This window comes from Balaenoptera physalus (assembly GCF_965194825.1).
Source record: "Balaenoptera physalus genome assembly, chromosome: 16".
NCBI classification, from domain to species: Eukaryota; Metazoa; Chordata; class Mammalia; order Artiodactyla; family Balaenopteridae; genus Balaenoptera; species Balaenoptera physalus.
This window is the reverse complement of record NC_138898.1, coordinates 14,451,632-14,468,574: the sequence shown is the minus strand read 5'-3', so window position 1 is coordinate 14,468,574 and position 16,943 is coordinate 14,451,632. Positions and strand designations below refer to the sequence as shown.

Here is a 16,943-nt window from a genome sequence, read left to right as displayed (position 1 = left end):
GCAAGTTCTATTCAGCCTTCAAGTCTCACTTCAAAAGGGTCAGCTGCCCCTGGGAATCTTTGCTCTCCTCCTGCCCCAGGCAGAACTGGTTACTCCCTTCTCTCTGCCTCCCGTACATTCTTCCATGTGGCATCCGTCCACCCACCCATCCATCCATCCATTCATACTCATTGAGCACCACTAGTGTGCATCTCTGATCATGTTTTGAAGTTTTGGACAAGTCTGGCTTTCCCTAGACTAGTGGTTCTTAATCTTTTGGGGGTCAAGGAACCCTCCCCCAGAAAAATGATATATGTGCCAGATGCTGCTTCCCTCTTCAGGGATCCCTGGTCGTCCCTGAAGCCAGACTGTGGACCCTACGTGTGGTGGATGCTGTGATGGGATGTTCAGATCCCCCCACTGGGAATGAGAGACTTGCTACCCCAGTGTGGCTGGAAGGCAGCCCTCAGCTGTCAGCCCTCTTTGGAGATTGTCTTGATTGGAAGAAAACTGCCAAGGTCGTGCCTCCTTCCAGGGTAGGCCCAATTCCAAGACAGATCAATGTGGAAGTGCAAAGGCCTGAACCTCTCACCCCAACTTGGGACAACTCTGAAGGGTCATCCCAGCTCCAAAGTTCCCCCTGGGGTTGACTGAGGCCTTTGTCGGAACTGCCTCGAAGCTCGACTTCTCCCTCTGCCGAGACCTGCCTCCTTTGCCTCCCTTCCACAGGTGTTTTTCCCAAGACCACTTTCTAAACAACATCTTACACTTTAATCTTTACCTCTGAGTGTATTTCCCAGGGGACCCATGAGATTTAAAAGCCCTGCAAAAGCTCCTGGGGGATAGCAACAGCACCTTAATGCCTCCTGTATCTCCAGCAGCGCTCACTGGGCAGGGCGTGTTGTAGATGCTCCAGAAACGTTTATTGAATGCATTTGAATGCATTTTCTCCTGCTTCTCTGTTCTGTCCCTCTGTTGTCCCAGCAGGACAGTTCTCACCAGACATCCAGGAGAAAAAGATGAACCCACTGGCAGGATGCCAGCAGGACCAGGGCTGTGGGCCCGTTTCTGGGGAAATGAACTAGTTGCCAATGGAAGTGTACATAACCATGGGAACAGAAGTCAAGCTAATTGGTTACTACAAAGCAAGGTCAAAGGGGCCCGGCTGATGTCAGTGCTGTGTGGTTAGGGTGGAGGCTCAAGGGGATGGCTGGGAGGCCGGAGGCTGGCAGGGGTGGGTGGTGGTGAGGGACAGCCTTTCCTTTTTTTTTTTTTAAATTTATTTATTTTTATTTTTGGCTGCGTTGGGTGTTTGTTGCTGCACGCGGGCTTTCTCTAGTTGCGGTGAGTGGGGGCTACTCTTCATTGCGGTGTGCAGGCTTCTCATTGTGGTGGCTTCTCTTGTTGCAGAGCACGGGCTCTAAGTGCGAGGGCTTCAGTAGTTGTGGCTTGCGGGCTCCAGAGCACAGGCTCCGTGGTTGTGGCGCACGGGCTTAGTTGCCCCATGGCATGTGGGATCTTCCCAGACCGTGGATCGAACCCATGTCCCCTGCATTGTCAGGTGGGTTCTTAACCACTGCGCCACCAGGGAAGTCCGGGACAGCCTTTTCTTGTAGAGCAAATCATTTAGAAGTTAGACTGGTCCCCGGAACCCAGAAAAACCCTCACTTTAGTTTCCACTATTGGAAACTCCTTCGTGAAACAAATATCTATTAAGTGTCCACTGTCCCAGGCATTGCAGCAGGGACGGTGACCTCAAAAGGCCAGGACTCCAAAGCTTGCTCCTCCTCTCACTTGCTTTGTCTCCCAGGCAAGTTATGTCACCTCCCCATTGCTGACATTTGCTGAATGGTTATTACTATGTGCCCAGTATGTGCTAACTGCTTTATATACATGATTTCATTTCATCTTCACAATAGCTTCGTTAGGAGATATATATATATATAGTCATTCCATCTTTATAAAAAAGGACACAGGTTCAGGGGGATCAGCAACATGCCCAAGACGCAAAGCTCACCTCAGGGCCAAGGGGAGATGTGAACCCAGGTCTAGTGGAGTGCTGAGGCTGTGTTCTTAGGCACTATTGTGCTTAACGTCTACGAGCTTCGTTTCCACAGCTGTGAAATAGGTACAATCAATTCCTACTGCACTGGGTTGTTAGCGATTACATAACCGACGTGAGAGGCCTAGGAGGTGCCCGGTGAATGTCCACTCAGTTCTCCTCCCCATTTCCTTTGTCCCCTGTGCCTCAACACGTCCCTGGGCTGGAATGATGGCCCCATTTGCCGTCTCTCCAAGGACAAACGTGTCTATCCCAGGTCCGGCGGTGTCCGGCACACAGCCAGCGCTCACTGGATGCTGTCGACCCACATGGATGATCTGGGAGTCCCCACCCTCAGCTCTCTGGACTGCAAAGTGGGGATCCCACTCGGTCCGTCACTAGTCCCCGATGCAGCAGGCTGCGGCAAGTACCACGAAGACAATTCTCTTGGTGCCACGTAACTGCTCTCAAGCCACTGGAATTTTTAGTTTTTTCTCAGCAGAACGGAGCAGAAACAGATGGAGGTGATCCCCTGAGCCCTCCTGACAGAGGAGGTGCCAGAATTAACATGAAGGTATTCCAGGTCCAGCCTGATGTCTCAACTTTCTCCCACAGGCAAACCCCAGCTCGTTCTCACCCCCACCACGCCCCCCCGACTGCAGACATCCTCATATACTGGGGGCATTAACCTTCCTTCCACTGGAGGCCCCTGGGAGAGGCGGCGGCCATGTAAGCACTTAAAACTCAAACCTGTAGGTCAGCACCTCCTCCCTGGAGCTGGAGGCTTCGTGGGGACAGATGCCACAGCCTTGGAGAGACAAGTCACATCCTCAGCTTCCTTCAACCTGTGCAAGCACCAAGTTGCCATGGTGACACTGCAGCCCTGGGATGCAATGGCTGCAGACAGCATGGGTGCTTCCAGGGTTCAAAGCTGAGGGTGACGCTGTCTGGCCCTGGAGGCCAGGCGATTGGGCGGGCTGGGTGGGGGAGGAGGAGAGGGAGCCCTCCTGCAGGCTTGGCTGGTAATTGCTGCTAAGTGAGGGGCTGTCATTGAACCCAACATGCGGGTAGTGGGGGCCCCCTGCTCTGCACCCTATAATTACTGCACCAGACAGCACCTTGCTCCCTGTGCGAGGAGAGGGAGATGGAGGGAGGAGCAGACAGGAAGCTCTCATCCACCTGAGCCAGCGGGGCTCTGGCAGCCTCTCCCCACCGCCGGAGCATCCTGCATCCCAAGCAGCCTCTCGGGCAGAGGCAGGGGGGACCCCGGTTCTTTCCGTCTGCTGGCTCTCCCCATGTCATCCGGTGTAGAACACAAGCTTCCTTTAATCCTAGCCTCTGAGCTGGCAGAATCCAAGGGGGGCAGAGGTGCGGGAACCGTCTAAGACACCACTCAGGGAAGTCCTGGGTGTCACACCTCCATTTGCAGGAGAAGTCTGCATTGTGAAGCTGAACTGGTAGCATGAGACCTTGGTTCTAACTCCTCCTGAGCCAGAGGCTCTGGAGACCTCCGGCTAGTCACTGCGCCCTCCTGGGCCTCAGTTTCCCTAGCCGTAAGACTGAGAGTGGGACTCAGTCATTCTTAAGGACTCTTCCACAGTAGGTGTTGGCAAACTCCAGCCGACAAGCTGAACCCTGGTTTTATAAGCAAGCTTCCACTGGAACGCAGCCATCCGTGCCCCTTTGCTTCTGTATCTCTGTCTGTGGCTGTTTTCCTGCTACAACAGCAGACCTGAGTAGCTGCAACAGGGACCATATGGCCCCCAGATGGAAAATATTTACTATCTGGCCCTTTACAGAGAAAGTTTGCTGACCCATTTCTAAAGTATTAACGCTCTCCTAGGCTTGATGGACTGGGCTGGTGTGGCTCAGATCTGATTAGAACAATTCACAACAAGTCCTATCCTAGTCTCTCTACCCAAAGACACCAGGGTGGGTCCTCCTCCCATGAGCCCTGCCTGAGTTTGGACAGTGGTGGCAGGTCGGGCAGTTTCAGGAGCCGAAGCATGGTGCAATGGCGCCACCTGCTGTGAGCGCCTAAAAGCACTTGTGCCCGGAAGGACCACTGGCCAGCAGCTCTCACAAGGCAGGGCAACAGCTCACAGGAGCAGACCAGGCCTCAGAACCATCGCACATCAGAGCTGGGATCTCACCTCCTCCCTCTCCATTTTATAAAGAGGACTGCAGTCTAGAGGGGTGGTGCGGCTTTCCCAAGGTAGGTGAGCAGAAGGCCCAGGTCCCAGAGGCCCATAACCGTATGGTCCACGGACAAGCACGCAGGCACACAGTCCTGGCCGGGAATCCTAGCATGGCCGCTCATTTAGGGTCTTGGTCCTGTGGCTGTTAAAGAATTTTCAAAATACATACTTAAATGACATTTAATCTGTTACCAATATTGACTTGATCCTCAGAACAACTCTGAGATAATTATCCCCATTTCACAGATGAAAAAACCGTGGTACAGAGAGGTTAGGTAATTTGCTTAAGCTCACACAGCTAGTAAGTGACAGAGTCAATATTCAAATCAGGCTGTGAAAGCGTTAAAGTCCCCAGAATATGAAACTCAGTACCTATTTTTTCCTGCCTGCAGGTGTGGTGGGGCCCTAAGAGAGGGCACTGGGGCTCAAACAGGAGCACGAGAGACATGGGAGGCCTGGAGTATGACCAGTCCCCCCAGGAAGGCCCCAGGCAGGGAAAGGAGGGGAGAGGCCAGGCCCATGCCGCCCTGCCTGCCCCCATACCTCCAGGCAACACAAGGTGGCCAGCGGACCGTAAACCCTTTATTTCCAAACTATAAATAGATCTGCTCTCTGAGAAAATATGCTCTCCAGGCGATGAGGCCCCATCTTCTCCATCTCCCATTCCTAGCTGCCCCGCAGTCCAAACCCGGTTATACCTCTGAAATCACCACCTTGGCTCTCAGAGCCTGGCAAGTGGCTGCGACGCCAGCACCGCTTGGGCCCCGCTCCGGCCAGGTCTGAGGCTGGCCTGGCGCTCACCCCTGTTTGACCAGCTCCCTGCCCTGGCCCACCACGTGGTCACATGCTCTCGAGGCCCAGCCTGGGAGACCCCGGCCTGCTGCTCCCCAGCGGCTGGGAGGAGCCACCCGGGTCCCCAGGCTGCCGACAGGTGTGAAGGCTGGGGAGCAGCCTGCTTCCAAGCTGGTGCCCTGGCTGGTCACTGCTGCCCCTGGGCCACAAAGTACCCCTCCTCCTCCTCGTCCTTTTCCTCCGGCTGGCTGGTCCGGAGCAGTAGCTCCAGGTCGGGGTTGGAGCCCAGCCCCTTCAGGGGCTTAGGGCCGCTGTCACCTGCGGACAGAGGCAGCCCAGTTACAGACCCAGGACCGGCTTTCTTGCTGTGGCCTGATGTGAGCATGTGCTCAGGCCCCCAGGCCCCCACCCACCCCCTGGAGATGATCCCTGTGACTTCTCGGAGGAGTGGCGGTGGCGAATCACCAGGCAAACTTCCTCAGCGAGAGGAACAGCCGGTGCAGAGGCAGCTGAACTGTGCAGACCAGACCGCAACTGCTTTGGCGAGTCAAGAGCCACCTGCCTCTTCCTGGCAGGGCTGGCGGAGGGGAACCTGTGGGGCTAAGAGTCACGGGGAAAATGTCATCAGGAGACGGGCTCTGGTTACCTCTGGAATGCAGGGCTTTGAGGGCGATGTGCAGGGATATTCCCGAGAGGCAGAGGGCGAAGCCCAGCCAGTTCAAGAGACTGATCTGATCGCCCAGCAGATGAGCTGCCAACAGCAAAGTGCAGACTTCCTGGGGGCAGAGAAGCAGGAAGGGGATGTGCTCAGGAGGAGGAGGTGGAGGGCAGGGGCACCGGGCACACCCACAGGGTAGAGCCAGACCTGCCAAAACTCCCGGGGCCTGGGCAGGCTGGCCTGCAAGGCAAAGGCGGAAGCCTCCCCAAGCTCAGCGAACCAGCCTGTGACGCTTTTTCCCCCTTTGTGTTACTGAGATGCAGGAGGAGGTGCTTTTCACAGGGTTGTCAGGATTAGCAAACAAATCCAGGCTGGGAGCACAGGGTATCAAGCCCACAGCCATGCCCACAGGAATGAAGGAAGCTGCCCTTCCAGAAGGCACCTGTGGATGGAGAGCCTCTGCTGCCACAGGGGAATGAAGTCACACTGGGCTCTACAGGACACACATTGGTCACGGGGTTTTTCGTACACACTGACTGCAAATGGGACCTGTCAGATGATTCATTCTGAGAAGCACAGCTTATGCCTCATTTGGTTGGCAAGACCCTCGGGGAACCCTATACTTCTGGTTTTAGGTAACACTGCTCCAGTATCAGTGTCTGCCTGGTCCATGGCCCTAAGCAGGAAAGAGTGAGAGAGGGTGGGGGAAGGAAGGGGAGACGTGATGAGAGGAGAGGGTAAGGGTGCTGCTGGACAGCAGTAAAGGCAGGATTGGCAAACGCAAGGCACGCGTAATAAAACCATCCCTTACTGTGTCCATGGCAGACATTGCCAATCAATCACAGAACTCTACCCTAATAAGTCTGACTGGGGGCTTCTCAATCCTGGCTCCAGGCCACTGCCAAATGACCAGAGTTGGCATTCTTGGTAAAACGTAAAGGCATCCCAGGCCTAGTGGAGTCAGACCTGGCTTTGAATCCCAGCTCGGCTACCTCCTAGCTGTATATCCTTGGGTACGAGCAGCTCTTCATGTCTGTTTCCCCATCTGTGAAGCAGGGATGTGCACTCCCGCCTCGGAGGGCCACGGTGACGGAGGAGTGCGGGTGACAGCAGAGTGCGCAGCACCCTAACTAGGCACTTCCGTCTCTTCTCTGCAGGGCTCTGGGATGTAGGAGCTGGGACACCCTCAGGGGTCTCCCCTCTAAGACAGGGCTGGAGTCACCTCCGAGACTGTACCTTAAAAATGCCAGCAATGGAGAGAGTGAGGCTGGAGGTTCTGGACACCAGGAGGAACTCAGAGAAGCCCAAACCAAAGGCGAGAATCCCGCCAAGGAAGAGGCTGCCAAGCACGCGCAGGAGCAGCCCGGTGTCCTGGAAACGGAAGATCTTCTCAGATGTGGACAAATGGAGACCTGGGAGCAATGGGGGGAGACAGTGGGAGGCCACGTCCTGGGTGTGCCTGCCTGGGCGGCCTCACCCTCCCCAGTGGCCGGGTGAGCTTTGCCACTGCTGCACTGCACACTCACTACACCTGCTGCCTGTCGGAGGCCCTGAGCACAAGGACGGAAGGTGTCAGAGAATCCCACGGAGGTGGCCTGAGACTTGGGGAAACCAGGGAAGCCCCGGGGCAATACAAGCCAGAGATCCTTATAGGGAGTGATGGGGAGGCTTCTGAACCTCTGGGCTAGAGTAGAGGGGGCTGGCACTGCAGAGGAAATCGGGCAGCAGCGCCTTGCTCCTTCATACGTCGTGTACCTACCTGTCTTTGGGGGAGCAGGGGTGGGGGAGGGTGACTTCATGTGGCCTTGGCAGCTGTGATACCCAGTGGGCCAAAGAGAGACGGGACAGCCCATCACATGAGGACTGTCAATGTCCTGGGCCACTGGAGGAGTACCTTAATTTCAGGTGGGTCACCTCTAAACAGGGATGAAACTCTATCTGTACAAACCTTCTCCATTTAGTTACATAGCTGTGGGGTTTAGCCGAGACATGCCCCCTTTCTGGACCACAGTTTCCCCACTGATTAAATGAAAGGGTTGGGACTAGACCGGACAATGTAATTTGATGAACAGTTCTCAAAAAGTAAACACACACGCGTACAAAGACATGACAAAACCGCGGTTCCTTGTTCCAGAGACACCCACACAGGCCTCCACGCACCAAGTTGCGCTTAGACTTTCAGAGGACCCTTGGCCCTCCAACACTGGCCATCTGAGAGAATGGTTCCTTTCCCTGCAGGAAGGGCCCCTGGTATAGAAGCAGGCGTGAAGCTGAACCCCAGACTCGGCAAATGGACACCTGTGGGAGCAGGAGACTGGCCGAGTACTGTGAGATTTTTGGAGGAAAGCGCCAAAGAAATGCAGAGGGACAGTCCCCCCGGGGCAAACAGCCTCCCGAGGCAGGACATCTTGTCTGGTGCTGGGCTCAGCAGTACTGCGAAGGCGTTGGCAAACTGAAGGCAATTCGGGGAAGAGCAACATGAGTAATGAAGGCACTTGGGGGATTAATTTACCAGAAAAGATTAAAGGAGCTAAATCCATGCAGCTCTGCTAAGTGATGACCACCAGGGGCTCTGGGATGAGGGTTTGCAGAGAATGGTGGGGAATGGTGTAACACCCAGGAAGGGAGGGAGAGTGTGGCGTTTGGTGCAGGGGGCATAAGGAAGGAATGGAGAGAGATTTTAAAAGGGAAGAAAAAATGAGGCTGCAGAAAAGAAGTTTCCTGGACAACAGAGCTGCAGAATAATTTTCTCCGAGAGGTCTGAGACACTTCACCGCTTGGAACTTAAATGGATGTGGGACGAAATTCCCTGTAATGACCCCGAGGACAGAAGGGACTCTGAGAGGAAGGATAAACAGATAGGGGACAAAGACTAATTCCAAAACACGGGGGAAAGGAAGGCGGTGGCACCACCTGCCTCCCCTTCCCCCAGTCCCCCAGCCTAGACACATCATCCTGCCTCTGCTCTGGGAGACGACAGCCGAAGGGGACTGCTCACCTGCCTGGGCTCCTGTGTGCCGCCCTCTCCCCTCCCCCTCTCCCTTGCCCCAGAAATGTGCCCTTGGCCGAGGCCAATCCCCCACACGTCTCCCCACGTCTGAACCTACTGTTCCCCCTTCCTGGGACGCCCGCCCCCATCAGGCTGTCAAAATCCCATTCATTCTCCAAAACACACTGTCTGGGAAGCCTTGACCTGCCTTTCCACCCCACCATCTGGAGCAATTCATGACCCTGTGCTCCTTCTAAAAGAAAGAACACATCATGGTTAGGAGGAAGGACGCCGGAGCCAGCTGCTGGATCCAAATTCAGGTGTGTTTATGAGCCATGGGACCTTGGGCAAGGCTATCTCTACTTCTCTCTGCCTCAGTTTCTTTCATCTGCACGATGGGGCAGTAACAGCACTGGCACACAGGCTTTGGGGGAGTATTAAAGGAGTTAATATGTTTAAATTGATCAGAACAGCCCTGGCATACCTTTAGGGCTGTCTGCATTCACCGTCATTACCGCCTGGTGTATTTTACATGCGCTTTCTACGTAGCATTTATTGTGCTGGATTCCAGCCATTTGGTTTAAGTGTCTGTCCAGCCCCCAAACCAGGCACTGCCAGGGAAGAGACCACCATCTCTGATCTCCGTAACCTCTGCAGCTACCACAGTGATAGGCTTGGAGCGGGGATGGGAGCTTTGTTGCACTGAGGTGCCCCCGAGGTGGACGACCCCACGTACCTTCAAATACGGCAAAGAGAGGGAAGAGCCCCAGAAACATGAGTGGCTGCAGGTGGAACATGGTGTCGATGGGGTTCTGGAGCCCTGCAGAAAGGGACACGGGTGAGCCACCAGGCCCGGCCCGCCTCCACCCCGCCTGGTGCCTGGGCCCCTCACTCACCAAGTTCCGCCTTTTGCAGGAGCATCTGGGTGAGGGTCCAGCGAATACCCCCGATGAACGAGGCACCCAGCACCAAGGCAAAGCCCTCAGCGTTGAACTGTGTGGACTTGTAGGTGAACATGAAGAGGCCCCCGGCGATGAGAAGAACCACCAAGACCAGCGCCGCCCGCTGAAAGGATGGGGAGCAGTTGCAACCACCTTGGGGGTCTCAAGTTCATCACACCCGGAGTTTGGGGGCCAGCAGCCACCTTGGCTGCCCCTGGGACGAGACACCCTTCTACCTGCCCCACCCTGGGGTCCTGGCCAGCCCCTGCCCGTCGATGTATCAGGGCTGACATCCAGCTAGCATGTACCGAGATCCTGAAATACGGCAGTGCGTCCCTACAGCTGTCCTAGGTCCCCATGTGGCCCCAATGGCCCCCCGGGACCCAGGAAGCAAAGGGCTCTTGCTGTACAGCGGGGAGCCTGCAGGACCCGCTGCCCCTTGAACCCTGTCTCCTTTGGTCACTGCTCCTGTAGGTCTTTCCTCAGCGAGTTACCGCCACCTGGGCTGGGCTCATCTCCTCGGTCACACGCAGTGACAAGCCACTGCTCAGGTTCCCCTTGCTATTCTTAGCATCTGTGGGGGCAGGAGGAACACAAGAAAAGCTGGGGCCTCACCAGCTCCTCCAGCTTGAAGATCAGAGAGAAGATCAGGATGAAGAGGACAGCCGAGGATTTGGTCATCGTGTACCTGCGAGGGAAGGTTACCCATGACGTACCGCTGGAGCTGGGGGCGCGGACCCACAGCGCAGTCAGTGGGCTGGAAAGGGTCAGGGGGAGACCCCGGACTTCCCTGAGGGCAGCAGGGCAATTGGGATACAAAGACCAAAGGAAGGCGGCCTGAGTCATCTGGGCTGATACCTGACCTTTAATCAGAAGAAATCTATGCCTAACAGGCCTCTGATTATCACCAGGGAGGAACTGAGCTTTCTGAGTCCTGTTATTTACCGACTCCTCAGTGCAGACCAGGATAAGGCGGGAAGAATGAGAGAAGGGGAGAAAGAGAGAAAGCAGAGACTGTGCTCGCTGAAGTGCAAAATCTGAGACAAGAAATAACTGTTCCGCCTGCCCCTCTGTGCCCCTTTCTCCGCTGCCCTGTCACCATTCCGTCTGAGCCCCCAGGCTTCCCCAGGCCGCCTGGCAGGGAGGCACAACACCCCCTCCGTGCCTGGCTTGCTGCAGAGGCTGGCGACTTCCAGGCGAGCTGCTGGGTGCCAGGGAGGCGCGGAGAGGGCGAGGGGGTTGGGTCCCAGAGGGCAGTGTGACGGCTGGCCCATCGGCCGGGCACACAGACACGCTGCTGGAATGAGCCCCCAGGGAGGTGGCGGGCGTGGCCGGTACTCACAGTGAGACGGTGATGTAGAGGAAGCTCCAGTTGGACAAGCCCACGTCAAGCGCCGTTGCCAGTGCTGCAGAGACATGGGCCCCACCGGACACGCAGCCGCGCAGGCCGGTACGGGTGCGCCAGCGGTGAGCAAACCTCTCCGCGAGGCGCCTGAGTGCCCCCCGCCTTGGCCTGCAGGCCTGCCCTTCTCTGGGGTCCTCCCCGCCTCCCTTTCTACCCAGCAGCTGAAGGGTTAACTCCTGGCCCCCCCAGAAGGGGAGGGGGCGGCAATCCTCCACCTGCTGGTTGCGGCTGCGGCCCCCACTTGTTGAATACTTGGCACATCCCCCTGAGGAGGGAGCGGTGTCAATCAGACCCTGAGGCTCCCCGACTGGAAGCCCTGCAGTGGCTCCCGCCTCCCTCAGGGTGAAACACACGCTCCGGAGGACCTGGCCCTCCAGGATCTGGCACCGCCACCTTCTCGGGCCGCCTTTCTCCCCCTTCCTCTTACCAACGCTGAGCGCTCAGCCTCTTGAGACACTTTCAGTTCCCTCTCGGACCCACGCAGCAACCTGACCCAGGCACACGAGTGCCTCCCCTCAACTCCCGCCCCAGGTCTCAGCCCGCTCAGCCCCTGCTCCCGAAACCCTCTCGTCCGGCCGCCAGCCGGTTCCCTCCCCTGTGCCCCGTGGCCCCCAGGCACCCCCTCTTCCGCCCGAGGGCAGGCACCTGTGTCCTGCTCACTACTGTCTCCAGGCCTTGGTACCTGCTCGGTGTGTGTTCAAGGTTGCGGGAACAACCGGCCACTGCTGCACGGCCCCCCATCCCCGCCCCGGCCCCCCATCCCCGCCCTGCGGCGCGGCCTGAGTAAGAGGCAGCAGCTGGGGCGGGCGCGGGAGGCGGCCGAGAGGAGGGAAGAGGGGAGGGCCTAAGCTTCAAGCCACAGAGGCTTCCTTCCTTCTGGTCTGGGCCTCTGGCTTCCCGAGCTCCCTCCTCCTGCCTCCAGGGCCCTCCCGGGACCACCCCGCGGGCACGTACCTGTGGGAGCCACTCTTCTGAGGTAGTCGGTCCAGCTCAGCACCACGCGGGCCCTGTGGCTGGAGCACTGAACCAGGGCCCTGGACAGGGCAGAGAACAGGAAGATCACGGCCAGGTGCAGCATGGTCATGAAGAGGGGGAAGTGGAAGCTCTGCACGGAGCCCAAGCACAGAGCACAGACGGCAGCGCTGTTACTGCCTGCCGCCGGCCCCCCTGCTCCTGCCTCCCTCCTCGCCTCTACCTGGTGGAGGGGCACTGCTTCAGCAGCTCACGAGGGCGCCGCAGTGTACGAGGGGCCTTAGGAACCCCACGTCTCCCCAGCTCATCCTCAGTGTCTCCCCCTCTCCTGATTTCCCCTCCATCCCAATATTTAAGGGGAATCCCTGGCGTGGCCCTGTCGCGTCGCTGGTGTGAGTGGCTTCCAGTGTGACTAGTTGAAGCCCATGCCGCCCGCTGTTAAATACTCGGGGGCGCTGTAGTCCTGGCCGTAGCCATCTCCCACCCGGCCGGGCTGGCGGGGCCCCCCCCCGTTACCTTGGTCAGCCACTTGTTGTAGAAGGTGATGCCGATGGAGAAGCAGTAGTAGAGAAGGACCAGCCCCAGAGTCAACACCGCCCTCCACACGAAGGCCACGTCGAGGGCCCACCTCCCCATCCGTGGAAACTGCAGCTCCCCGGCTCTGGTCAGTGGGGGCGGACCTCTCCTGAAGATGCCCGCAGGGCCGGCAGGAAGGGCCAGTCGAGCTGGACCTGTGACTTTCAACAAGCACGTCTCCTGGCTGGCGCTCTCGCTGCCTCCATGATCGGGAAGCGTCCCCTGAGACCCAGACTCTGTCCTCATCTAAGGGGCTGGTGGCCCGAGCCGACCCTCTCCATGATCAACTGTGTACATGACTCGCCGGATCCCAGGGCTGAGGCTAGAAAGGGGAAAAGGCCGTTCCGGTGGCTCTGGCAGGGGGAGGGCTACCCCACGTGTCCACCCCAGCCTTGGCCCGCGGGGAGTGCAGCGGAGCGGACAGGACTGCAGGGCTCACAGCTCCCTGTCACGTCCACTCTCCTGTCACCTCAAGCTGTTCTCCATGAATTTCCACCGGAGTGACCTTTTAAAAATGTAAATCTGATCACGTCAGAGAAGACTGACTGCAGCCCTTCAGTAGCTCCCAGGCTCTTACGACAAAGACCAAAACCCTTCCCTGGCTCAGAAGGCCTGCTCCGCCCTGTCGGACTCTTGGTGTCCTCTTCCTGCCACAGGGCTTTCCTTTTCCCAAACACATCGGGCCCTTTCCTGCTGCCCCAGGGAGCTGAACGCTCTGCCCAGCCTTCATTCCTTCCTCAGCAGATCCTCCTTATCTTCAGCTCAAATGGCATTTCCTCAGGGAGCACCGCCCCGCCCTCCCCACGGGCCCCCCTGAGATACAGGCTGCTGCCACGGCTCCCCTACTTTCCCTTCATCGTGCTTGTGTGCGGCTGTGTCCCCCAAGGGGCTGTGCGCTCCGAGCACACCGGAGCCAGTGTCCATGTCAGCTTACACCCACCTGGCACACTGTGCGTTCCCTGTATGGCTTGATGGCTCCATGCAAGAAAGGGCACGTGATTTTCAGAAGCTGGATCTGGGCTTTAAGGCGTTGAAAACGAACTGGTCAGAACTAGGGTGTCAACTACCAGTCAGTCAGAATTTGAGCTAAGTCTATATGCCATAGTTTACACCCTTTACCAGAAAAATAAATTCATGACCAAAAAAACAAAACAAAACAAAACAAAAACCGAACTGGAAAAGCCACACCTCCCATGCCCTAGCCTCTAACAACCACTCCCGTGGAGGCAGTGCCTGCCTGAGGGTCTTGCCAGAGGGAACCACTCCCTGCCTCCCTATCAATCCAGCCAAGCCTAATGAGTGTCCAGAGCATGCAGGCTCGGGGAGACCAGGCGGACCCGGGACCAGTGTGACCCACCTGCTGCCTCATCTCCTCCTCTGAGACATTCCCCCCTTGCAGAAATGCCACCTCCTTCTGGAAGCCTTCCTAGAACCGTCCGATCAGACATACCTTACCTCCCCCACCCCTGGTCCTTTCTAAAAGGAGAAAACACATTCAGTTCTGTACTCTGGAACCTGGCTTACCGTGTCTCCTTCCCCAAGGCAAACTGGGAGCTGGCACAAGGCTTTGCCCAGAGGACACCTTAGGCTGTGGCTCTCTTCAGGAAACTCTGGAAATCTGTGCTGTTTTGGGGAGACTCTCCTAGCTTTTAGTGAGTCGGGAATATGGGAGAACAGTCCACATAACTAAGAACTGTTCGGCACCCTGCATAACTTCAACATTCACAGAGGTGAAAGATCTATTTATAATTCCCTGAACTTACAACCCAACTTTGTTTCACACGTAACACAGAGCAAATTTTCCATGGGTCTCCTAGGCACTAAAATGTCCAATAATACCTATACCACGTACACTGAGGGGAGACTGAACTGTTTTTGATAAAACGGTACCACGAGTTCCCAGTTTGGAAAAACAACCTAATCTACAGACACAGCAGGCATGGTTTTCGAGCTGCCAACACGACATGGCTGCAGCCACCTGTGCTGTGGCTTTCACACTCCCAGAGGTTCTACCAGAGGTGAAAGCGCCCACTGCTTCTTTGTAGCTTCTAGTATTGCAGGGCCCAGGAACTCACATATTGAAACATTTTATTATCAATTACCTTCCTTTTATTTCTCTTTTATATTATGGTTAGGGCATTGTCAATTAAAAAAAATTATGTGTAGGCCATTTTCATTAACCATAAATTTCCTTTGTGAATAATAAGGGGGGTTGTTACTGAAATATCTGTCGTTCAAAAGAAGGTGTTGTATCCAGTGGGTTGAGAACCGCTGTGCTAGGTGATCTCATGTGGTCCCATTCCCTGAAATGTGAGCTTACATCTCCCCAATGTGGATCCCTCTCTCTGACCTCCTCAACTCCACAAGAATATCCAACTGCCTCCTTGTCCTTTTCGGTTGAATGTCTAATGTCAGGTGTCTCACACATAGCCTGTCCAGGGCTGACTCCTGTTTTTCATCCACTCTCCATCCAAACCTCCTCTTCCCACCTCAGCCAGGGGCACCATCACCTGGTTACTCAGGACAGAAATCTTGTTCTCACCCTTGACTCCTCTCTTTCCCTCGGTCCACATTCAATCAGCAAATACTGTCACCTCTATCTTGAAAAAATATCCCAAATAAGGTCCCATCTCCTGACCTCCACCACTACCGTCCGAGTCACCATGCTCCCTGCCCTACACAATGCACTGGTCTCCTATATGGTCCTCTCTGCTTCTGCCTGCACCCCTCACAGTCTGACTCCTCTCCCCCAGCCAGAGAGTGGAGCACGGGGGCACCAAACCTACATCCAACAGAACTTCAGGCCCACGCTCTTTCCTCTATACCAATGTTTCCCAACTTCGGCATTATTGATATTTGGGGCCAGATAATTCTTTGTTGGGAGAAGGCCTGTCCTGTGCATTGGATCCCTGGTCTCTGCGCACTAGGTGCCTGTAGCATCCCTTCCCCTTCATCCCAAGCTGTGACAACCAAAAATGTCTCCAGGTGTCGCCAACTGTTACCCGGGGGCAAAACGGCTCCCTGGTGAGATCGACTGCCGATGTCCCACAGGCAACCACGGGGCGTGTTGGCACTAAGGGAGCTTTCTCCTGGCACTCCCTCCCTGTGGTTCCCCCAGGGCTCCCATGCCAGGGCAGTCTGCACTCTCCTGTGAATCGACTTCTTGCACCTTCTGGCTTCCGGTGTGGTTCCTGCTCCAACACTGCCATGCCCTCCCTCCACCGTTCAAACCCTACCCTTCCTTCAACGAGCCAGTCCAGGTGCCCCACCTGCAGAAAGTCCCCATGCCCACCCCAGCCCACACGGAGCGCCTTCTCAAAGTTAAGAAGGCTCCTAACTGGCGTCCCTGCTTCCTCTCCCCCGCTACAGCCTGGAGTCCACCTATCAGCCCCAGAGGTGGCCTGAGCACAGAAAGCAGGCCAGGCCCTCTGCGGGCCCCGACTCCTCAGCAGGCCCAAGAGGAAGGCCTTCCACCCTCTGGCCTCTGCCCATATCTGCAACCTCATCTTCGCCCCCGCCCACCCGCCACGCTGGCCCCTCGTTTGTCCAACACATCAAGCCTGTGTCCTTCTCTGCATTTGCTGTTCCTTCTGCCCAGTACAGTCTTCCACAGACCTGTGCTTGGCTGAACATCCTGGGCGACGGCGAGCCCTCCTAATCCTCGTGGCACCTCCCACTACCTGACGTTTCCTTGTTTGTCCACGTGTTCACTGCCCATCCCCGACTCCCACCCCACCGCGGGATGCGGCCTCTCCAAGGGCAGGGCCGGGTCCGCGTGATGCCCGCCTGGATAACGTCGCGGGTGCTCGGGAAACGCCGGGGGGAGCGCACACGAGCGGAGGCCCGGGCCCCTCTACGACCGGGACACTGAGGCCCGGGATGAGGAGCTCCCCGGGGGGCCCCGAGCCGCGGCGCGCGTCGCCAAGCCGGGACCCCGCTCCCAGCCCCGCCCGGGTCCACCCCCCGACCCCGGGAGCGCGCAGAAGGGCCGCCGCGCGCCCACTCACCTCGGCCGCGGCCGCTCCAGGCCCGGATCCTCCTGCCGGAAGTGCGAGGCCGAGCGCCGCCACGTGGGGGCAGTCCTGCCGGAAGCCGCTGAGGGCCGAGCGGGGGCGGTGCCGGGGGCCGAGCGGGGGCGGTGTCGGGGGCGGGGCGGCGCTCGGGGGCCGGTCCTCCTGTGCCTTCTGCGGAGCCCAGGGCTGTGCGCTTCCGCAGCTTGGGAGCTCCCTGAGGCTCGACGTCGAGCTCCCCCTCGTTCGGTGGTTGTTAGTGTCTCCTGCGCTCAACCAGGGTCTCGGTCTGGAGCCTCGGTGCCTGCTGCAGAGCCCTGCGCATCGCGGGCAGCCAGAAAACAATCACCTACTTACAAATTAAATATTTACCGTATTCCAA

General features: G+C 57.2%; 1 protein-coding gene and 1 long non-coding RNA gene across 7 annotated transcripts in view; one reads left to right on the top strand and one right to left on the bottom strand.

The window, feature by feature from the left end:
* LOC309645800 overlaps positions 1-16,943 on the top strand; it is a 141,586-nt gene that overhangs the window by 31,411 nt on the left and 93,232 nt on the right. The gene's annotated exons all lie outside the window — the stretch shown is intronic.
* Positions 4,383-16,655, bottom strand: SLC35H1 (solute carrier family 35 member H1). 6 transcript variants are annotated; one of them, XM_082430836.1, is made up of 11 exons: positions 16,559-16,637; positions 13,492-13,571; positions 12,492-12,873; positions 11,958-12,108; positions 10,941-11,004; positions 10,214-10,286; positions 9,554-9,722; positions 9,394-9,477; positions 6,905-7,080; positions 5,657-5,786; positions 4,383-5,328 (listed from the first exon to the last, which is right to left on the bottom strand). In XM_082430836.1, the coding sequence occupies exons 3-11, from the start codon at positions 12,795-12,797 to the stop codon at positions 5,198-5,200; spliced, it is 1,284 nt and encodes a 427-aa protein (XP_082286962.1). In that variant the 5' UTR covers positions 12,798-12,873; positions 13,492-13,571; positions 16,559-16,637; the 3' UTR covers positions 4,383-5,197. The 6 variants fall into 6 exon arrangements, with proteins under 6 accessions (XP_082286962.1, XP_082286961.1, XP_082286965.1 ...); XM_082430835.1 differs by lacking the exon at positions 13,492-13,571 and having other exon boundaries at positions 16,559-16,654; XM_082430839.1 differs by lacking the exon at positions 13,492-13,571 and having other exon boundaries at positions 11,958-12,037; positions 16,559-16,624.